Below are 24,845 nucleotides of genomic sequence, written 5' to 3' on the forward strand. Positions count from 1 at the left end.
GGATTGGTGGTTACCAGAGGGGAAGTGGGGAGGGAGGAGGGCGAAAGGGATAATTCGGCACAAGTGTTTGGTGATAGGTTGTAATTAGTATTTGGGTGGTGAACATGATGTAATCTATGCAGAAATAGGAGTGCAATGATGTACACCTGAAATTTTTACAATGTTATAAACCAATGTTACTGCAATAAACAAAAAATTTAAAAAAAAAAATTAAAAAAAAAAAAAACAAGAAAGCCTGGCTGTAGAGAGATTAAACAAAGAGACCTTTCTGAGGGAGGATTATTTAAACTGAGACTTGGAGGATGAGAAGGAGCCAGGCAGGCCAAGAGGAAGGAGTTCATTCTGCGTACAGGGAACAGCATGAGTGACGGCCCTGAGGCATGTTCAAGGATAGATAGATGCTGCTAATTATCCTCATATTATAGGTAAAGACACTGAAGGACAGCGACTTTAAGTAAGATCACAGCTAGTAAACCAATCTAGATCTCTGATTCCAAGGCCTGTGCTTTAACCTTCTAAGTTTTATTGCCTCCTAATTAAGGGATTAATTTCTATAAATTATTTCTTCCCTAACCAAAATTTAGAGATTGTTAAAATTCTGCCTATCATATTGCTGCGTATCACATTGCCTTTCCCCAAGAATGCTGGGATAGATGTTTCTCTATGCATATTGTCTTCTAAAGGCAATTTCCTAAAGATAAATGTTCTCTATTACATATTTATCAACTGGTGTTGATTCCCTCCCCCCGCCCCTACCCCCTGGAACATTTGGCAATGTCTGGAGACACCTTTGGTTGTCACAGCTCTGGAAGGAGTGCTACTGGCATCTAGTGAGTAGAGGCCAGGGATGCTGCTAAATATCCTACAATGCACAGGATAGCCCTGCAAACAAAGAATTATCTAGCCCAAAATGTCAATAGTGTAGAGGTTGAGAAACTCTGTTATATTACAAAGTCTATTTGGATAGTGGTTTATAACTCTGAATACAGTGATCCCTCCTTATCTGTGGTTTTGCTTTCTGCAGTTTCAGTTACCCATGGTCAACTGTGGTCTGAAAATATTAAATGGAAAATTCCAGAAATAAACAATTCATAAATCTTAAATTGCCACCATTCTGAGTAGTGTGATGAAATCTCACGCCATCCTGCTCCATCCCACCTGGGAAGTGAATCATCCCTTTGCCTGCGTATCCACACTGTATGGGCTACCCACCTATTAGCCCATTAGTTAGGAAAAAACAGAGTGTATAGTACAGAGTTCTGTACTGTCTGTGGTTTCAGGCATCCACCGGAGGTCTTGGAACATACATATCTCCCACGGATAAGCGGGGACTATTGTACAAGCTCATAAAAGGCTTCCCATAAAACCCCCTACATCCTGTTACTCACCTAACATATTACACAAAGAACACAACTTTCCTTTTCTCTATGGACAAATGGGGACAGTTGTTCCAGGTCTATCACCCCAGGGGCAAAGTCTGCCATTTTTAGGCTCCATCTGAGCTGGGAGTTGGGGGGAGAGGCGGGTATGATTTTGCAGGGAAAGCTCCAGGAGTAGAGAGAAAAGAACAGTGTAGGAATTTCAGCACTGGAGGTGTGACAGAGACACTGTTGGGAGCCATAGGTGGTGGCAATAGCTTTTCACAATTAGGGATCCTTTCTAAATCAGTATTAAAAACTGCAGGAATGCCTATATTAATCCACTCTTTCTTCTGTGCCCTTTTTGCGTTTGACATGGTAAGTGATAAAATTCACCTGACTGAAAATTCCATGGATTTGATCTTCTAGCCTTAGCCACCCTTAAATTTTGGCCACATGTATTTAACTGCAAACTGCTGTTTGTTGTGCAGCATGGGTCACTTAGATCTAAAAATAACTTTTCTGTTTCTAAGACCAGGATTAAATTTTAATTTGCAAACCCTAGTGTGCATTTGTGATGGGCTTGGTTTGTTACCTTGTGGACAGCAGGTCCACATTACAAAAGGCCCAGGCATACACAGTAGCATAATAACAAGCCTCGCGGTGATGGGGAGGCGGAGCGGCCAGTTCCCGAGGACGTGACAGCAGATGCAGGTAGGGTCATTGTCCCAGCAGCAGCACATTTGCTCGGTAACTGGCAACCAACTGTGGTTGGAAAAAAAAAAGAACTTTTATTTCATTTACTGCAGACCTCCCTGACTTCCTAGACAAAAATATTCACTTAAAAAAAAAAACCCAAACCAGATTTTCTAGAAAAATAAGGTCTTTTTGAGGCAATTTACAAAATATAGCCACAATTATCCTCTAAGTAAAAATCATTTGAATGTATAGAAAAAGGAGAAAGTTCACAGATATCTAGCGTTTATGAGTAATTCAAGTTTAATATGTTTTGGTATTTTGCTTTGACAAAAAAGATTGATGAATACCAGAAACTTATCAGCCTTAATGACACTCTACATTTTGGTTTCCTACTGGGTGCCCAATGTTTTTAATTTTTTTCCTAGTTAAAATTTTTTAAATCAGCATTTCCATAATGAATTGATTGTAGTTCAAGTTTAAGAGTAACAAACAAGAGGTTTTCAGTTGCACTCAGAGTTTCAAATATATCTCAATGACAATCTGTTGCTTTCTAAGAAACCATTAAAAATGAGTAGTTTAATTATTAAAGCAGAAAAAATAGCATTATTAAATACTCTTATTCAAGCATGTTCGGCATTAAAAAAAAACATAGACTAAAACCTCAGATCGGGAAATATTTCAGAGCCAATAGGATATATTTTTATTCCTTTCCTCATATGAAACATTTTATTTCTATTATGAATTAAGAAAAAAATACTTTTCTACTAGTATTCAATTGAAAATGAGGGTAATTTAACCTTATATTCAAGTATAGAATTTGTTGATTATGTTAAAACTATAACTTTGCATAACATTTAACAGCCATCTATCAATAATGATGATAATTATGATACCCAGAATTTATTTTGCCCTATACACAAAGCAATGTTCTAAGTTCCTTACACGTATATATCTAGTTCTTTTAAATGTCTCCACGTTAAAAGTCTATTTCCACTAATTCTTTCCTTTTGAATATAAACAGTCGTGCTCTCTCACTTTTTTTATAACTACTTCTGTTTTCATCTTTACCCCCTTGCTACCATTCACTAGACCATTGTTCTTGCATCTGAAATTTTATCCTTGCTCCCATCTATTCCCTCTCTTCCTACACTCTTATGTCCTAATTAAACCTTCTTCTGCATTCTCTTATCCCCTTAAACTAATATCCTATCAATCTCCTCCCTTGCAGCGCCAAATTTTTCTATAAAACAATTGGCCTACATTCTCTCCTTCAATTTCTGCCTCAACCATCTTCTCTTTCACTATTTGCCATCTTCCTATTGTTTCCTGATGACCTAATTGTTAAATCCAGCGACCTTTTCTTGTTTCTCATTGCCTTTGACCCTTCTGTAATTTTGACATTTTTTGATACCTTCTCCATTTTAAATTATTTTCTTCCTTAATTTTGGATAGCGGAACTCTCCCGGCTCTTTTGTCCTCTCTAGCTTTTAAAAATGTTTTCACATCTTCTTATCCTACAAACGTAAAATCATCTGAGATTCTTTCCTTATCTTCATCAACACACCCTGAGTCCCTTCAGCTCCCGTTCATTCATCCTTCCCATTCTCGCTGCCATTACCATGTTGAGGCTCATAGCACATCATGCCTGAATTATTGCAACTGCCTCCTAAGTGGTCTTTCTACCTCCATTTATTCTCTCCTCTTCAATTCACCTGCTGTATCACCACTAGACTACTTGTCAGAAATCACTGCTTTGAATATTTCTTCCTCTACCCCCAACTCAGGATTTCCACGATGCTCCATTGCCTGCCAAATAAAATCCAACCTCACTAGAGCTTCACAGAGAGCTCCCAGCTTTATCTCCCATTCCTCTACATGCTGGTTTATTTGCTGTGCATTATGTAAGCGAATATTTTTTCTACCTCTGGGACTCTCCACCGATGCCATGTAAATGCCTATCTACTCCTGTCTCAGTCCATTGAATAGTCAAGGCAAACTTAGAGTCTACATTAGTTAGAGGAACTCCCCTCTAATTATCCATGGTATTAAAGATTCTCTCCCTATTCTAATCTCTTTGCACTACTTCTTTTATCACATGTTAATTTGTTTTTTTATTTAAGTACATGTTTTATCTCATAGGATTTCACCAACTTGCTGGTAAACCACCTTGCCCCTGTTTAAAGTTCTGCAGTGGCTCTCCATAGCTTTCAGGATAGAGTTTAAGCTCTTCATCTGGGTGTATGAGAGTTGCTCCATAATCTGGTCCCTGTCTGCCTCTCTTCTCACAGTTCCCACACTCGTCTACGTGCACTAAAGACCCAGTCATTCCAGTCCACCTGCAGTTCCCCAGACACCCATATACTTTCATGCCTGTTTGCCTTTCCTCATCCTAGTTTATCTGCCTGGGATGTCTTACTTCACTGATTTTACTGGCCAAGCATGCCCCTCTTTCAAGATTCAACTCAGATGCCACCTCCTTCAGGACGCTGTCCCTGACGCTCCAGCTCATGAGATGCACATCCATCCTGCCTCCACAGTACTCTGTGAGACTACACTGCCTTTGTTCCTTTGGTGACCCCCCCTTTCCTAGGGGACCATAAGTTTCCTAGGGGCTGACACTTTCATCTTTCCACTTGTATTCCTAGCACTTAGCCCGGGGACTGTTGATGTAGTGAAACCAGGCAGGTTTGGCATGAGGAAGGCCAGCTGGTTATGCAGGTAGGTCTCCACAAGGTGGCATTTACTTAGGTGAATTTACCATGCTTCAGGGCTGGCTTTCAGCCTGAAGGCCTGGGACCTTGGCTTACCATATTGCAAGTGGATGCATCTCACAAAGGTAGAACCTCATTAACCAAGCTCATAGAGGCTGCTCTGTAAAACCAGCATGCCTATGCACTAGGTTTATGGACTGGGTTGACTGGACTATTGCTGGCCTTGACCTGACCTGGGCATTCTCCCTCTGTTTACATGTCACACAGAAAGCTAATTCTCTCATTATATGTTTGCAAACAATCTATTTTATTTCACAATGGCTAATCATGTGAATTGTGTGTGGATTTTACTAGCTCACCTGTTAGAGAACAAACAACCTCATTTCTAAGTTCTGGGAGAGAGATGGGAGCACTTTCCTGTAGCTTCTATATACTGATTAATCTGGTACTTACGTTTTTAGTAAACATGTGTGTGACATGACTGGGTGGTTACTGATTGAATAAATGAATGTAGATCCTGCCACTAGATATGAGATTGCTAGCATATAGACATATTGCACGTGACATCATTAGTGGAAAACCATATTTCTCTTTAAATATTCCTTTAACTGTCTTACACATTTCTAACTATTTTTCTTCACATTCTTTCTAGCCATCACGTTAGAACCCACCACCAGGTGTCGGGGGCCTAACTGGCGCATTGCAGACTGAACTTTCTCACTGCTTTCTCTGCCTACTGTGTCTCTTCTGCTGCTCTGACTGCTGCCACCACAAGCCTTACCTCTTTCCTATTTCTCCTTCCTCCAAAAGCAGTTTTTATTTCTTCTCCTTTCTAAATCATGTGTGCCTTGGGGCTCACCTCTCAGGTAAGTGGTCCAGCACAGACTGCCGATAGCTTTGATGCTGCATTTGCTGCCTGCACATCTCTGACCTCGGTCCTCCTCTCGAAGTGTATGTTTTAAAAAGACACAGATCTGAATAAAGTGAAAATATCAGGATCCCTTACCCATGTGATGTTAAAATAAAGTCAGTTCACAAGAGGAAAATCAGCCTTTTCCTAACAAAATACCAAACAGGCCTTTGGTCACGGATCATGTAGACAAAATTAGACTGATTCTTTTTTTCCCTTGGGTGATGGTTGTTTGTACAATCTGCCTTGATGTGCAGACTGTGGCTACACAATTCCAAAATTCAATGCCACTACGATTCTTTAACCTTGTAACAAGACAAATACATTTCTGCTTACTTATCCCAGTGTTAGGAAATCCTGATTCTAATATCTGTTTTAGTATAAACTTTTCATTATTTTAAATGACTGAGAAATTATTACAATTTGGTAACTTTATCCTTAAACAAAATAAGACTAGGAATTTTTCTGCCATATTTTATTTTTTTCTCTCTCCCCATTTCTCCCTAAATATTTTCACGTAAATACATTCACATAAAATAAATTGTTCACATGAAATAAATTGTTCACATAAATACATTGTGCTTCTTACTTGTAGCTCCATACTGGTCATTAAGAAAGCTTAGACATTTACCAAAATAATGAAATAATAAGTGCCCCAGTCTGTAAGCACGCAGCATGAGTATGCCAATCTCTATGAAAAGTGTTTTACATACCTTAAATACAATCCTTAAACAACCCTCTGAAGGATTTAATCCTTAAAGGGACCTCCCCATTTTACAGATGAGGACATTGAGGTTAAGTAACTTGCCCAAGTTCCAATACTGGAACAGAGTAGAATTTGAAGCCAGGCCCGCCTAGCTTCCTTGTGGACACTCTTTCCCCTGTAATACTTTTGCTTCCTGAGTTATTTGATTATGTTTTCGAGAGGTCTTACCGCAGTCTCCCCACACCACAACAATGCACAATGAATATTAGCTTTCTTATATTTGTCCTTTTCGTTCTGTAACTTTCCCTAAATGGAAGAAAAAATTATTTCAGGATATTATGTGTGTGGCTTTATCAGTCTGTGTCAGTCATGTGCTGTCACGTATAAAATAGATGTTATTTGACTTCAAAAAATTGTCATGGCACAGTTATAAAGAAATAGGTCTTTGGAAGTAGATAATAGTACATTTGAAAAACGTGAGTTTGCTGCACTGTTTAATTTTTGTGTTTTTATAGCCGATGAAGAGTATGAAGACGGAATTGAAAGGACATGTGACACTCTCCTGATGTGCATCGTCACGGTCCTGAATCAGGGCCTCAGGAATGGCGGTGGTGTGGGAGACGTGCTGAGAAGGCCATCGAAAGATGTAAGCTGGAGAAAAAATACTTTTTCAAGAAGCACATAATCATTCTTTACCCTTTCTTAACAGCATTTACAATATGGTTTTTGTTTTCAGGTACTATATTGTGTTGTTTGCTTTAAAAGTATAACGGTGGCCATTAAAACCAATTAATTGTATACTAGGATTACACAGAAATAGCTAATGTACTAAAAATCTATGTACGTTAGTAGGGTTATGAAATTTTTCCGAGTTTGAACTGTGTATTGTATTACAGCAACGAAATCTTGCCTACAGGCTTTGTAGAGGAGTTGATTGTTACATAAATAACAGAAACCAGGCTGCCCCTTGTCTATCAGGTTTCTCAGGCATGAAGATTTACTCTTTGCCTCTGAAGAGGAATAGCCTTCATTATTTATCCATGATGAATATAAAATTTGAACGAATTCTAACAGGATTTCATATATTAAAATGGCAAGGCCGAAAAATTTCTCATTAGCTGCAAAATCTCAGGTGCCAGGCTGGGAGCTTGAAAAATCTCAGTTCTTCTACAGGCTGGCTGTATCACGTCATCAATTCATCTAATGTTTCCTCGTCTATGAAACAGCTAGACTACATGATCTCTAATGTGTATTTAATACTGTTCGTCAAATAGAAATAGTTTGAGCTGTATGTACTTGATCCTATAAGGCCAAGAACAAAACCTACTCCAGAAACTGACAAATCTTTAGGTCCTCCTCAGCTCTTTAATCTATCACCTTTGTAATTGGTATTTGTCTACCTTTTGTGCAGCTTCTGGGATAGGGGCCCACTGCACCAAAATGCATTAGCAGAATGACATAGTAAAGTAGTTTTTAATGAAAGGTAAGTCCCTCCATTTTGGGGGATGGGTTGTGTAACTCCTAGAGAATGGAAGGGTTTCTGGGAACAGGCTGTGAAGTTTTTCTCATCACAATTAAAGAAAACGAAGATAGAAAGTGGGTCTTAGCTTTCCGAGTTGGCATACTATTTGTTCATTTATTAAACATTTTATTGAATATATTCTCTATGCTAGAAAATATGCTAAATCAACATGCCTTGAAAATGTGTATGCATATGTATATGATATATTTTAAATTTTTATTTCAGGAGCCCTTATTTGCTGCCCGAGTGGTCTATGACCTTCTTTTTTATTTCATTGTTATCATTATCGTTCTTAACTTGATTTTTGGTGTTATCATTGATACTTTTGCTGATCTCAGAAGTGAAAAACAGAAAAAAGAAGAAATTCTAAAGACAACCTGCTTCATCTGTGGTAAGTGTTCTCAAAATACTAAAATGATAGATGAAGAAACTGCCCGGGAGGAAGGAGGGGCTAGAATGATTTTTATTTGTCATGCTTTGGGAAAAATTATTTCAAAATGAAAGCTGGACAAAATTCAGATTATGTAACTGAGCCTTGGACTTGGATTCTCTGTTCCATAAATAGAAGAATTACATCCCAGAGCTCTCTTGTCATTATTTCTGCAATTTGTATGATTCTCTGACTATAGAATGTGTTGCAAAATGCCATAAGGTTCCACCAACTGGCAAACAGATTTTTAATCAGAGTAACATATTGATTAAACAGCAGAATGATTTTTATTTTATTTTGTTAGATGATGAGTCCACAGATGATTTTTCCAGCAACTTGAACTTCTACACACTGACAACTGTTTCGATGCTGAACTATGCTTTCTCTCAGCTTTTAGACTACCTCCCTCTCTCCTTCTCTCACCACATTGTCCTCCCCTTCTCCCACTGTTAGTTAGCGCTCTCAGGCCCACCTAACCTTCTCTTTGCCCTCATCATTCCCTTTGGCTCCACCATCTTCTCCATAAACCTTAGCCCTTTCTGGCTTTAGTTATCTCTCTAGGTGGCCTAGTCACCCTAGAATCCATCCCCTTCCTTGACTAATCACCAGCTCCAGGTTACACTCATCATCTATTTTTCAATGTTGGGCTGAAGAATCTTCTGGTAAAGTCACAAAACAAGCATAAGGTCTTCACTACTATGTTATTCTATAACTCAAATTGGGCCCTACATAAATCCCATTTCCTCCTTGATTCACCTTTTGTCAACTGTCTCGTTCCCCTCAATGACTCTTTCAAACCTTTACAACGTTCTTTCAACAGTCAGAGGTATACCAAGTAATAACCTGTGATAATGAGCTATATTCCAAGGAAATAAATATGAATTCGACATGGTCTTCTTCAGGGTGTTGATAATCTACTGTGGAAAACAAACTATAAATATCGTTGCTATCTAATGTGTTAAGGGAAATGATAGAGAAGTTCACAGGTTGTTGTACCCCTTCGGGTTGTGGTAGGGGGCAGGCAAGAAAGAGTTAAGAAAGGCTTGTTAGAGGAGATGGTAACAGAGTGATGGTAAAAAATGGAAGGGAGGTAGCCGTATCAAAGTGGGTAGAAGCAGAGTGGCCAGCATAAAGAAAGGCATGGAGGGAAGAAGAGCACAATGAGAGTCTTCTGTTATAAGCAGCTCAGTGTTGGTGCATAAATTTCAGAGGAGGACATGCCAAGAGAAGAGGTTGGCCAGATCATATGTAGTCTTCTATATTAAAATGCTTGGACTTTCTCTTACAGACTTATAGAGGATAATGAACCATTAAAGAATCTTAGGTAGAGGAGGACAGGGTCTAATTTTTCTTGGAGCAATGTGGCAGCTATAGGAGGTCGTTTATCAGGGGGCAATACTGTAGGCAGAGTAACCAGGTAGCAGGTTATTGCCATAGTCCAAGTGAAAGGTAATTAAACCTTGATCCAGGAAAGTTAGAGGGGCAGTATTAAGAGTAGAAGACAGAGTCATGAATTATTTAGGAGATAACAGGTGTTGATGAGGATGTGGAGAAGAGGGAACCCTTGTGCACTGGTGTGGGAATGTAAATTGGTGCAGCCATTATGGAAAACAGTACCAAGATTCCTCAAAAAATTAAAAATACAACTACTATAGGATCAAGCAATTCCACTTCTGGATATTTACCTGAATAAAACAAAAACATTAATTTGAAAAGATATATGCACCCCTGTGTTCATTGCATCATTTTTTACAATTGCCAAGATATGGAGGCAACCTAAGTGTCCATTGATGGATGAATGGATAAAAAAGGTATAGTATATATATACACATATGTATACACACACACACACATACATAATGGAGTATTACTTAGCCATAAAAAAGAATGAAATCTTACCATTTGCAACAACATGGATGGGCCTAGAGGCATTATGCTAAGTGAAATAAGTCAGAGAAAGACAAATATCCTATGATTTTACTTATATGCAGAGTCTAAGAAAAACAAATGAACAAACAAAACAAAACAGAAACAGACTCATAGATACAGGGAACAAACTGGTTGTTGCCAGAGAGGAGGGAAGTGGGAGGATGGGCAAAATAGGTGAAGGGGATTAAGAGTTACAAACCTCTAGTTATAAGAATAAATAAGTCATGGGGATGTAATGTACAGCATAGGGAATATAATCAATAATATTGCAATAACTGTATGGTGATGGACGATTACTAGACTTGTTATGGTGATCATTTGGTAATGTATATAAATGTCAAATCACTATGTTGTACACCTCAAACTAACATAATATTATACGTCAACTATACTTCAATTTAAAAAAAAAGAATTTTTAAATCTCAATGATTAGGAATTGATATGAAAGATTGGGTGCCTAGGTGGATGGTAGTACCAACAGTTGTGTTTGAGAATTGGAGAAAAAAAAATTTTAGATGGGAATATGCTTAGTTTGGCTTTGGAAATACTGAAATTGAGGTGTGCTGAACAACCCAGCAGGATACGCCCAGCACAGTGGGCAACACATGAGTCTGAGCCTCAGAGGATGCGTCTGCACTGGAGACTATAATTGGGGAATCCTCAGCCCGTATGCAGTAGTAAAAGCTGGAATGTGGAGAAAGACTTCCAAGTAAAAAGAGATGATGGAATTCAAGTGGAAAACATCAGCACTGAAGAGTTAAGAGAGAGAGAGGATCACACACACACAAAACTGTCAAGTCAGAGTGGTGTGAGGAGAACCAGGAATGTGTGGCACATGGAAGTGAGGGGAGAACACAGCCTTGGGAAGAAAGGGATTGATTATCAACTATGTCAAAGCATAGAAGGCCAATAACACGTGGACTGAAGTAAAGCCTTTGGATTTCTCATGAAGGAGGCTTTGATGACTTTAGATAGAGTCATTTCCACAAGGATTACGGCAGATACCAGATTGCACAATACTTGGGGGAGACTTGCTGGAAGGAGATGAGGCAGAAAGAAGAATCTTCTCTTTATATGTCTAGATTAGGTATAGGAAAGCAATACAGAGATGGAGCCAAGGAAGACATCATATAATAATTTGGGGATTTGGGGAAGAGGGTCATTGTATGGAAGGGTGTGAGTTTCACAGAAGAAAAAGATACTGCCCTTGAAAATCTTCCTGTGTGTCTTAAAGTCTTGCTTTTACACTGCTTCTTCTAAGCCCTTTTCTTTGCAATCATAATAACTATTATGTCAGCACATTACCTCTGAAAAAAAGGGTTCTTTGGGAGAATCTATCAGTAGGATGCGAGCCTCATTCTAAGATATGATCCTGTCTCCTGTATTTTAACAACAAAAAACATGAACAGCAAAATAAGCCCATCACTTAACCACCCTTCCTGTTCCTCTAAGCTTTCACTTCCCTGTCAGGTTTCTCTTTGGCCTTTCACAGTTATTAAAAAGCCTATAACCTATAAATTCCTTTAAACATCACAATAACCCTCATCACCAGATTGAAATGTTTTCCTCAAATCTGATCATTAATTTCCTGCTGACTTTTTCTTCTACCACGGATTGCTCATCTATGCTTCCATCACAAGGTCCTATTTCTTCTCCCAACTCCTAGATAAGAGGTTCTGATTTTATCATTGACTCCTTTTCTCTTCTCTCTGCCCTCCTCTTTAACACCACTTTATACAGATACTTGCCAAATATGCAACCACAGCTCCAACCTCTCTGCAGACTTTTCTCCTTTGTTTTCAATTGTTGACTGACATTTAGAAAGGCATGACTTCCTGGCAGCCAAATTTACGATATTCAAAAATCAGTGCATTATGCCTTTCCATCTCCTCCTTCTAACCCAGCAACTTATCCTGACTTCCATATTGCAATTAATGATAACCCACTGTGCCTTCAGGTATCTGGGCTAGGAACTTCACCATTTTTAGCATCTCCTTTTTCCTCTTCCAGGTGCACTGGTTACCTAATGTGTTAATGAATCTATTTTCACAATCTCACTCACTTCCTTCCACATATCCCATAGCCACACCTTGGTTTTTCACTCTCACCCTGGCTCACACGCCCAAATGGCCTGCTCAGTGCTGCCAGACTAATTTTTCCACTTTGAATTAATCATTTTCATACTCAAAAAGCTATCAATATCATCACACAGTTTATAACTCTAAAACTCTAATTTTTCTGGCATGAAAGGTGCCCCACAATTGGACTGCTTCTTTCTTTGTCTATCCTTGCACCTATTGTCCTCCTAGCTCAAGTTCCAGTTCAACTACTTTGTTCATCTTTAACTTCTAGACTCTCCATGTCTTCTAGTTACGGTGTTTCTGTTTGGAATGCCCAAACTCCTAAGCTGTTAAACTCCTGCCCTCTCTCTGAGGCCCAGATCTAAGGCCATTATTCCATGAAGTCTTCTCTGATCTCATTAACCAGAGCAAACATATCTGCTTCTAAATTCCTCACATCACATTAGCTATGTGGTACTGTACATATTTTTTGTTGCCTTATCTCCTCTGCTGGATGCTATGTGCTGTCATATTGTAGAAAGTGCATGAACTTTATAGTCAAATAGACATAGGTCTACAATGGTTTCACATCTTGGCTATGTGATCTTGGCCAAGTTTCCTTTCACCTTGAACTGTTGTTCCCTCATCTGGAAAGTGGGGAATATAGTGCCATGTTTTGGGGTTGGGGTGAGTATAAATGAGATCATGTATATCAAAATCCCTAGCTCAAGGCTTAGCTTACAGTAAGCCCTCAATATACGTTAATTTCTCTTTATTAAGTGATCCAGATCCATGTCTTATCCATTTTTATGCTTCCATAATATGTGTTGGGGATCATTCGTAAGTATTTGCATAATGAATGACTATCCAATAAGTCAGCTCCAAATTAATGTTTTCTCTGTAGTTATGTGGCTTATAACCTATAAAAGGAAACTAAAGCAAGTAAGTGTTAAATTGATATATATTGCAGACAAAAAACCTATGTGCGCTAATTGAAAGTTATTCCAAATTTTGTCACATGCAGGATATTGTTTCTGGGGCATGCACATGCCTACAGGGATATAGGGTGATATATCAGGAGTCACAAAGAGATGTTAAATCAACATGGTCTATTTTCCAGAAGCTTCACATTTGTTCAAATATTTGAGGCCACTTAGGTAATTTAACCTAAGAGTAAATTTAAATAGTAGTTTTATATTAGAACAAATAGAATGTCATAACGTGGAACAAATTTAGTGTGAACATTTAAAATAAAATAAAACTTTTTTAAAAATTGAAAAGTGGTCCCAAGCAGTTTTAGCTGCTAATCCCTGCAACCTCAGTGACATAAGAGTTCTCTACTCTCTGCCCTCAAAGGACCACATGTTCATTAGAAATATGTGAGAAGCATTATGATAATATATATCTAGATATACATTTATTCCTGGAATCGCTTACCACATATAAGATCTAATACATACCGTATATATTATAGGAACTCAATTATAACAATGATTTAAACAGTTGGAATATTTGGGAGTTGTACTAGTAGGCTATAAAATAGTTGTGGTTAATCTAGAAATGGTTCTTGGAAGAGTTGGGCATTAAGTCGAGATCCAAATAGGGAAAGAATATCAAATAAGAGGGGAGAGAACCTCCACAATAGGAGAGAACTGGCTCCAGGAGCATACCAAGTGACACCCATATTAGCAACAGAGGAGGTAGATTGTGTGACAGGCAATGAGAGCAGATGGGACTTCCCTAGCCTTGAAGGCAATGACCAGATGTTTGAGAGTTATGACTCAGAAAACAAGTGCTAGTGGTCCAGAAGGCAATGATAGGATGATGATTAGCAGATGACAGAGCTGAAGCAATAAACATAGAAACAAATTGGCTCTGGTGTCCATATTAATTATTAATTTTGAAATACCAGAGGCTAAAAATCCAGTGAAAAGGAGATGTCAACATACCAGGTGTGACAAAATAACAAAATGGAGAAAGGATTTGATATTAGGTCAGAATTCCTATCATAAGGATAGTCAAGTTCCTAGAATTAAAGGTCTTTCTAGGTGATGTAAGAGGAGATAAAGTCTATATTGTCAGAGAGAGGCCTTCTATGTTCTTCTCTCAGTATATTAGTTCCTTATTATCTGTACTTACATATTAAAGTCATTCATTCATTTATTTGTTCAACAGTTACTTGTTGGGCATCTACTATGTACCAGGGTATTGCAGTGAACAAAACAGACAAAAATACTGCCAAGCTTATTTTCTGACATATACAGAATGTCAAATGGTGACAGAAAAATAAGGCAGAGAAGAGGAATATGAGGATGCCTGGGTGATGGTTGGGTGTGTGCCCTTACCTTAGTCATACTATGTGGGAAACACAGCATAATACACAGTCTGCTTCTTTTTCCTGGAAAGTTTATATTGAGCACACAAAGCTCCTCTTATCCTTCCTTTCTTTCTCCCTAGGTCGTCTCATCTCATCCAATACCCTGGCTTTCATTGTTCATTTTACATCGTTTATCCTTGAACCAGTACATTTACATCTTGACCTTTCTATTTGGAATTTCCAGCTTCCTATCTGATATCCCAACACTGGTTGTTCTATAGGCGTCTTAAACTCAACACATCCCCAGTCAAACATATCCTTCCTCCAAAATCTCTTCCTTCTCTTTTTTTCTCTTGCTGTAGGGATATTACCATAAACTCAGTTATTCAAGTCAGTAAATTCAGAATCATTCTTGATTCCTCCTAAATCTATACCTCTAATTGGACATCAAACCCTCTTAAATTTTCATTCCAAAATTCCTCTTCAATCTCTCTTATTCATTTATTCAATTATTCTGTCAACTTTAGTTGAATGCCTGTTTTTCAGATACCGTGCCAGGTGCTGGTACTACAAAAATAAACCAGACAATAAAGTGGTAGAAGCTAAGCTAGAGATAGACAAATTTTCATAGCAAAGTGTTGTGGGCACAGAGAGGATCAACTAACTGGCTGTGTCTGTGGGAGCCAGAGTGGTGGCAGTGGTTGAGCCACGTCTTGAAGAAGGGATACCTGTAAGGCAGGAAGGAGACTAGATGGAGGCATACAATTTTCAAAGGACTTGGTGTGCTTGGAGAATGGTGAGAAAGTCAGAGTGACTACAAAAACTGTGCAGAGTGGATTGTCAGTGCATGAGTCTGAGGATGATTTCAAGTTCCCTGGTTGACAGGAACTTCATTAACTGAGGCGAAGAAGGGCTAAAGAAACAAATTTTTGATGAGTTGAGTTTGACATGCCCACAAGCTATCCACAAGGATTTATCCAGGCAGCAGCTGGAAATAGAAACCGAAGTTGAGAAGAAAGGTCAGTGCTGGGGATAAAGATTGAGAAATCATCAGCATGATGATGGTTGAAACCATGGGAATGAACAATAATGCTCAGAGAGTGAGACCCAGTGAAGATGCAAGACAACCAGTTTCCCTCTTTTACATTCCCCTCCACTGCCCTAGTCCCCTGGTCTCCTCGCCCTCAGCCCCTTCTCCCACAGTCTTCCTCAAAATCCTGCCATAGGAAGTTGCTTAAAGTACAGCTCTGAATATGCTAGGCTTCACTCAAAAGGCTGCAGAATACAGTGCAGACTCCTTAGCTTTGCGTTTCAAGCTCTTCATGATTTGTGGCAAATGTACCATTTCATCTCCATTTCTGAATGTTCCCTTCTGGTCACACCAGAGGAATTGACACTCCTGCAAACAGGTCATCTACTTTCATCTCTAGCATTGCCATGTTATTTCCTCTGCCCAGAAGGCAAAAGAACATGGCTTTGGAGTCAGAAATATTTTTATTTAAATACTGGCTGACTTCTCCACTAACCAGAGGTGTTAACTTGAGCAATTAATTGAATCCCTTTGAATCTGTTTCCTCATATGCTAAAAGGTCAGATTGGATTATTGTAATTATAATAGCATATTTAGACATCTTTATAGTTGTCAGCATAATAGATGTTCAATAAAAATTAAGTACCTTTTATTACCATTCATCTCTTCTCCACTCGCCATAATCATGTTTCATAGGCCAGACATTTAAAGCTTTACACCTCCTTTACACCTTTAAAAATGTACCTGGTCAGAATTCATTTTGCTGTCCTTTATGCTTCCTTGGCAGTCTATACCACTGCAGAATATAACACAAGTTGTGTTTTTCCTCTGCCATATTACAGATTAATTGATAGTAGACACATTATTTTTATGGTCCTATGTACCTTGCAATAGACAGGTAATTGTTAGAATTGAATTCTGGGAGAAATCTATTTAACATTTTCTCTTTTTTTTTTTTCTGTAATAGTCTATTGAAATATAATTTACATACCTTACAACTCACTCATTTAACGTGTACAATTCAATGGTTTTTAGTATATTCTGAGTTGTATATCCACCATCACAATCAATTTTAGGACATTTTCATTGCCCTCAAAAGAAACTTCATACTCTTTAGCCATCACCACTCCTCCCCTACCCCATCAAACCTTCTATCCTCTTCAGCCCTAGGCAACCATTGATCTACTTTCTGTCTCTTTAGATTTGCCCATCCTGGACATTTCATATAAATGGAATCATATATTACGTTTTCTTCTGTGTCTTGCTTCTTTCACTTATGATGTTTTCAAGGTTCATGTTGTAGCATGTATCAGTACTTCCTTCCTTTTTATGGCAGAAAAATATCCATTGTATGGCTATACCATATTTTGTTTATCCTTTCATCAGTTGATGAACATTTGGGTTATTTCTACTTTTTGGCTATTATGAGTAATGCTGCTGTGAACATTCATGTACATGTTTTTGTGTAGACGTATGTTTTTATTTCTCTTGTGTGTGTACCTAGGAGTGGAATTGCTGGGTCATATGGTAACTCTCTGTTTATTTAACCTTTTGAGAAACTGCCAAACTGTTTTCCAAAGTTGCACTATGTTACATTTCTACCAAATTGTAGGTGCCAACTTTAGTTGATACTTATCCACATCATCACCAGCACTTGTTATTATCTATTTTTGATTATAGCCATCCTAGTGAAATAATATTTCATTAGTGAAGTGTTTTTAATTCATTCAATCAATATTTTATTCAGTGCCAACTGTGTACCAGGCACTGTTCTAAGCTGTTGGGACCACCGGTAAAGAAAAGAGACAAATATATCTGCCCATGGACGTGCAATAAATAATAAACATGATAAGTTTCTATCTAAGTTCCTGGATAAAATGACATTCCTTTCTTCTGTGCTGATTAGCAGGCAGGATTTGTCTTGCATAACCATTTATTTTTACCTGTTTATCTTAGACTTATGGCCCAGTTTAATTTAACAACTTTGATAGGGCTATATTCAGTTAGGAGGTAACAAGCACTATAGGAAAAAGAGGAAAGAAGGGGAAGAGTGATTGAGAGTGTTGGCAAAAGGGAAGGAGGGACGGGTTGTAGGATGAAATAGTGTGATCAAGTTAAGCCACATTGAGAAGGTGAGATTTGAGGAAAAACTTGAAGGTGAGTGAGTTAGTCAAAGACATACCAGAGAGAAGAATGTTGTGGGCGGAGAAAACAACTAGTCCAACGGCCCTGAAGCAGGGGTCTGTGTGCAAGGAAGAGCAAGGAGGCCAGTGTGGCTGGATGAGAGTTAGCAAGGGAGAGGATAGTAGGGGACAAGGTTCGAGAGGCTATAGGGCCAAATTACTTAGGGTTTAGCAGATGGATATTGCATGGGACATGCTTATACTCAAAAAACTATTCATTGTTTATCTGAAATCCAGACTTAACTGGACATCCTGTATTTTATCTGGCAACTCTACTCATAGGCCATTGTAAGAACTTTGACCTTTAGTCTGAGGAAGTCAGGAGCCACTGCAGAATTTGGAAGAGAGGAGAAACACCATCCTACTTAGGTTTTTAAAAGATCATTCTGACTATAGTGTTGAGAATAGGCCATAGAGAGTAAAAATGAAAAACAGGGAGGCCTGGGAGGCTATTGAAGTCATCAGATGAGAGATGATAAGGGCTCAGACGAGAGTGGTAGACATGGAGGTGGTGAGAAATGATCAGATTCTGGATGTATGTTGAAGGTAGAGCCAAAAGAATTTCAACATAAATTGGATGTGGTATGTGAGAGAGAGAGGATTCAAGGATGACTCCTAGACTTTTGGCTTGAACAACTGGAAGACTAGAGTTGCCATGGAATGAGAAGAGGACTGTGGGTGGAGCAGGTTTGGGGAAGAGGATTAGGTTTTATTTGAGGCCTGCTGAGATGATGATAGGTCAAATAAGTTGAGGCATAGCCATCAGGCAGCCGAATTTTATGGTATTTTCCATAAAAATATCCAATAATATAATTTAAAAGGTCACCCCTTCAGAGGGGATATATTTTTTACTTATTGTACTATTTAAAGGGTCTTCTTCTTGGCTGAATGGTCAAATGGCCTTTTTTCTTTATTTTTCTTTTTCTTTTTTTAAAATATGATTAGGAAAAGAGTAGCCAGGATTGGAATTCAATTTCCTGGGTTTTTTCCTCCAGTATCTGAACTGGAAAACCAGACTGAATCCCAACATCCCATTTTACTTGGCAGTGTAATTCATTTTTCCATAGATGTGTTTCTTCATCTCCATTCATTTCCTTTCATCCACTCTTCAACCTTTGAGAGAAAGTAATCTTACTACCCAGATCCTCTCTTCAATGTTCTTCCAGAGGTTGAAAATGTGCCCTGGAAATTGAGCAGACCGTCCTTTCCCCAAAATGCCTGGAACACAGTAGTCTAAGGGGCTGGACGAGTCTGTGAGTCCTCATTGCACTCAGAGCACTCATTCGCTTGCCTTTCACTGATTACAAGTGGTTTTGAAGAGATGACTGTCTCAGCTGCCTTCCCTCTTTTTTCTCAATTTTCTGGATAAAATGACATTTGTTTTCTGTCCTGATTAGCAAGCATGCCTTTCCTTGCACAATCATTTTGACTTTTTTTCTTACACTTGTGGTCTGGTTTAATTTGACAATTTTGATATGGCTATATTTAAAGTTATCTGCAAATTTTACATCTGTTAGGACTGCATTTCCAAGGATCCATGGGAAAAAAATGTTAGTTGGGAAGAAATCTGTAAACTATGGCCTTTTTTCTGGAGGTCTTATGTACTATGTTGTTTTTAATCATAACATTTTAAATTGGCAGACTGTTACAGAAAGCATTTTTTTTACAGTAATTATAATGTTTTGTTTTATGCTGAGAAGTGAGTGCTGATTAAATGATAAATTAGGTACATTGTCTTTCCTGTGTTTTGCAGGACTCGAGCGGGACAAGTTTGATAATAAGACTGTTTCATTTGAGGAGCACATCAAATCAGAACACAATATGTGGCATTATTTGTACTTCCTAGTCCTGGTGAAGGTTAAAGATCCAACTGAATACACTGGACCTGAAAGTTACGTGGCTCAAATGATTGTGGTGAGTGATCAGAGGGTTTTAATCTGTGACTATATTGCATTTCATATGCTTTCTCCTTCTCTACCTTACCCATCTCCCAAAATATAAATGTTCTAGTTAACTTTTAAATAGGACTATCAGTCATTGAGGAACCCCCATACCGGCTAAATCATTGCTTCCCAATGGACTTCTTGGTTATACAAACCAAACCTAAGTCTCAAGTGCACAGATGATATTTTCTGAAGAATTCTCTGTGCAGTGAATACCACTATCTGAGTCATGTCTGTCGTCTTCTGACCTCATGCCTCCTGTTATTACTGATGTCTCAATTCAAAAATCTGGAGCTTTCCCATTGGCAAATGAACAGAAGATTCATACTTTAAGAAATTCCTTGCATTTCAGAAATCAAGGGTTTAAGAAATTAAATTGTTTTTGGGAAGAGTGTAACGTTCGATCTCAGTGGGAGAGCACTGGCTCTCTGTCAGCATACACTTTGGATAGATGTACCAATGTTGGCGATGGATTTGCACTGATCCTGCCACATCCAATTGCTTATAACTGCTCACTAAAATCAGTAGCATTGCACAGAGGGTGTGACTGTCCATGACTCGAAGTTTCTTCTGTTTTTTAGAAGATTAGAACTAACTGGCTTAAAGAGAAGCCAAAGTTACAACTTTAGTGTATCCATGATACGTATTTAGTGAGTGAGTATCATTGCATCTGATACATGTTCTTGCATTCTTATAATAAACGTAGCTGTATATCGGATTTTTTTTCTCAAAAATCATCCTACAAAATTGTGTTCACTGTTTGAGAATGAAGCCTTAGAAGAGTCATGGACCTCCTTGCTGCTTGATCCGAAGGATAACTTTTAGAAAGCACCAAAGCCAAAGGGTCAGGCGAGGCAGGTAACAGTGGCTCTGTATCTTTCCCTCTGGGAGCTCACCATCTACTTAGGAAGACATAAACTCAATATAAGGAGCAACCAAAGAACATTTTCAGAGGTTATCATATTAATAAGTTAATATAGCAGTAGTTTACCTTACCTGACAGTACGTATGTGTCACGGGAGAACTACGTGTAAATTGAATTTTTATAGTTCAGCATTTTTCATGCTTTTTTGTTATTGACTTGCATCCTACTATAAGTTATTTTCTCTACATTCTTCATATAACTGTGGGCAGAACCTAGTATTCTTTCTTTTCCCCCATGTTTTCTTTTCTGTCCTCTCTCCTTTCTAAATTAGAAAAAAAAGTAATCATTGTGAGGATATGCATTCATAGTCATTAATTATACATTTTTGATCTCAAGATTCTCAGAGACCATTTGTGTGAAACATTTTGTCTCTGCTTTCTAGGAGGAAAAAAAACATGTAAAGCACTACATCTAAAATGTGACCTCACATTGTTATATTTTTATCAAAGCTTGAGTAAGTTTAATTAATATATATTTATTGGGCACCCGTTCTTGGACTAAAGGATTTCGAGGAATACACTGAAGAGTCTGGTACATTCCTTTTCTGCCAAGGAACAGAGAGCTTAGTAAGAGGGAGAGGAGAATAAAAGTAGAATAGGCTGAGCTCCCCAGGAGTGGAACAAATGAAAATCTGGAAGGCTTACAGATGTAGAGTGACATCCAACTGGGAGGTCGTGGAGGGGAACTGGTGTGTGTGTGTGCACGCACGCCTGTGTGTTGGGGGACAATACATCAGACAGGGTAGATGGGGGCTGTCTGCTGAATTAAGAGTGAGTTCTTGTAAGAGTGAGCAGCCTGAATGAAGGCAGAAAAATGAGCCTCTGAGACACGTGGGGGTCACTAGTTGCCCAGTTTCACTGGCGCATAGTTCACTTGTAAGGAAGCTCTGAGAGATATGACAGGAAAAGGAGATTGGACTTTTGAGCAATAAGTGTAGGTGTTTGGACGTTATTTCATCAGCAATGGGAAGCAACTGAAAGTTTTAACTAAGGGAAAGATGTGGTCTAGAACAGTTGTCAGGCAGTGGTGTGTAGGCTGGTTTGGAGAAGGGAAAGATGAAGTCAGAGGTGGGTTTTTGCAATTGATGAGATTAGGGGTGGGCGACATGGGAGGAGGTGGGGAGGAGTGGGGGAGGTGGAAGACTGTAAGATGAGCCAAAGATGCCTGACATCATGACCCTCGTCTTTGGGAGAAAGGTGGTGTATCGGTTTCAGAAAGTCTCTTTGTTAGAAGAAGCTGGTCAGAGAAGACTTGTTGATTTTGAAGTGAGACTGGAGGCCAAGTCATGGATTAGGAGGGACAGTATGGTGACAACAACAAGAGCCTTAGAGCCAAAAAGATCTTGGCTCAAACTTTGGCTCTATCAGTTGTTTGCTGTGTGGTCTTTGATATCTTGAGTGAGTCTTTGACTCTGCCTCCTCATCTAAAAGTCAGAAAATTGGTGTGAGATGATGCATAAAAGTTGTCCAGCACAGTGTAGGTACTCAGTAATTGACAGTTTTCACTGTGACTGTCCACATGGAATGATAATCGAAGCCATCAGATTAGAGAGAAGTGGGAGAGGGGAGAAAGTCTAAAGAGAGAAGAGAAGAGAAAGCCAGAGACAGAAGCTGGGGGATCCTCCATTTAGGAAAAAAAAGAAAGATGAGTAAAATAAGTAGAAAAGAAGACAATAAAAAGGGCAGAAAGAGAACCAGGAAGTGGAGTGTGTCAAAAGCCAAGCAATGAGCATTTCAGTGTCAGAGTTCAACAGCATCAATTACTGCAAAGAGGCCATAAAGAAGCCTTTGGATCAAAGCCTTCGGATGTTATAGTAAGGAAATCGTCAGGTGACTTTTACCGTAAGAGAAGACTGCTGTGAAAATGTTGACCCATCTTTAGCCTTAACATTAAACTAGCATTTTACCAGGCACTTATGCTTCAGTGTTTAAGTATCCACATACTTATCCTTGTTTCTGCACATCCTCTTCTGTCAGAGCTCTCTCCAGAACCACGACAGGAAGGAGAAGAGCTCACAAGCGTATTCCAATGTGAAATGTCTCATTCTCATCCAAGCAGTGCACATCCAAGAGAACAGGCACTGTTCCTGAATTTTAATGACCAGGAGAAGGAAGAGTGATATTAAGCTTAGGACTGATGGAAACAGAAAGTCATTCACATGGAAGATTGTTCATTTACTGAGATAGCCTTTTTGGAAAACTTCTAAAAATCTGTAGCTGATGAACCCAGTTCAGAAAATCTGTTACTCCAAGCTCTGTGGAGATTATGACCTTGTGATCCTGATCCTTCTAGAGAGAGAGAAGATTTTAGAGCACAGGGCAAGTTGAAGCATGTCTGTAGCCCAATTCAAAGATTATATTTTTCCTCTCTCCAACCCAGAGTTAACTACTCTTAACAGTTTGGTAGGAAACCTTCCAGATATTTTCCTACCGTTTTTATTTTTGGTCTTTAAAAGTAGGTTCATTTACTGAGTTGATTTAAGCACTTGTTTATCAACAGGGCTTTGGAAGAGTCTTAAATTCTTCATAATTGATGTAGTTTTTATCCTCGTAGATTTAAGCAAAAGAAAATAAGGAAGTTCCTCTTACTTGTTCACGAAACAATTCATCTGAATTCTACTATACAGTTTAAGGAAATCTGATTTGTACCTTGGAACCCTTGGCAAATGCTTCTTGTCTTCTGGTGAAATGAGAAAAAACAAGAATATAACAAGTTTTGGGGATATATTTTTTTACCTTCAATGCTTCAACTCTATTCTTTATTACCTTGTCAATAAGGAATATTTATACCCATATGCATTAAACATACATTATAAATAAATTAATATATTGCTTCTAGGGATTAGAATCTTAGGAAATATATTTGTGCCTGTACATCTATACAGTAATAGGATCAAGACTCTGAAATATTAACAGAAACTTAAAACTTTCTTACCCCTGCCTCCAAACCCTAAACCAAGCTGTTTAAACATCCACTGTCTGAGTATCTGAATTAACACAAAGTGTATTCTGGGATGCTGGGGGAATTGTGAAGAGATCAAGATATTTGGGGAATGTATTTTCTTCTGGCAAGGAAACTCTCGTTTTTGATAATAGAATTGATATTTTGCGCTCATATTTATTGGAAACAGAAAATGAGAAGGGAAGAGGAAGGGCCATGCAGGGAAGTAAAAATAATGAAAGGGAATCCAATAAACTAGAAGAAAGGGTATAAAGGGATAAATCCTCCAGCCGGTACTAGTAATGGCCTTTGAGCATCTCTAAGCCCTTTGCTTCTCTCATTACCCAAAGGATGATGACTGAGGAGGAACAAACAACATAGAGATCATTAGAAAAAATGCCCAAGGCTTTTAGATGTTTCTCTAACAGTTTGGGGCTCTTTTCAGTGTTCATTTGCTGAGATATGTTGGGGCCATTGGGGATATTTAGTAGTTAATTTGACGAACAGTGGAATTGAAACCAGGGGTGCCTGGAAGGGCAGGTATCGTGTCTTTTCAGAGACCTGCTGCCTCCCCTGTGTGTTCTGGTGTACTGGGCTGCAACTGAGACCCCGGCTGGCCATCCCCCCATGACCATGGTTTTTTGGGGACCATTTCCTCATTTTGATGCATGGTACTTTTAAGCTTTTCTACTTATTTGACTCTTGACTAAAAACTATTTCTGGGCATCATGGTAATGTCAGCTACGACAATTTAACTCATGTTTTTGTTAACATAATAATTGTCTGTCTTGACACACAAAAAATTGTGAGTTTCTTGAAGGTCACAACCAGGTATAGCATAGCTCTTTGTTCTGTGCAATACCAGGGCAAGTAATACCTGTAATATGTATTAAAAGCAATTTAGTAAACATTGGGTGCCTCCTGTATGCTAGCAGCTGGGCTATGAGTTTGACATTTAAGGAGAAAAAAGAAATGGTTTCTTTCTTGAGGAAGCTCAAAACATTTATTGAACGAATAAATAAAATAATGAATGAATTAACAAATGAGTGGTTTCTTCTTAGCCCTCTGGTAGTTGGACATAATTTACAGAAAGGTACACCGACATAGCTGGAGGAGTTTGGAATGTGAATTTCTCATTAGTGAAATGTCATCTTTCCCCTGTTTTAAAATCGGAAGATAAAG

General features: G+C 38.6%; 1 protein-coding gene across 1 annotated transcript in view; it reads left to right on the top strand.

The window, feature by feature from the left end:
- Positions 1 to 24,845, top strand: part of ITPR2 (inositol 1,4,5-trisphosphate receptor type 2) — a 463,296-nt gene that overhangs the window by 391,836 nt on the left and 46,615 nt on the right. The window contains exons 53-55 of the mRNA XM_004435465.3: positions 6,900 to 7,030; positions 8,132 to 8,297; positions 19,609 to 19,769. Coding sequence (XP_004435522.1) covers positions 6,900 to 7,030; positions 8,132 to 8,297; positions 19,609 to 19,769 — 458 coding nt within the window. The remainder of the gene's footprint in view (positions 1 to 6,899; positions 7,031 to 8,131; positions 8,298 to 19,608; positions 19,770 to 24,845) is intronic.

This window comes from Ceratotherium simum, chromosome 17, assembly GCF_057802395.1.
Source record: "Ceratotherium simum simum isolate JZ-2026a chromosome 17, ASM5780239v1, whole genome shotgun sequence".
Lineage (NCBI taxonomy): Eukaryota > Metazoa > Chordata > Mammalia > Perissodactyla > Rhinocerotidae > Ceratotherium > Ceratotherium simum.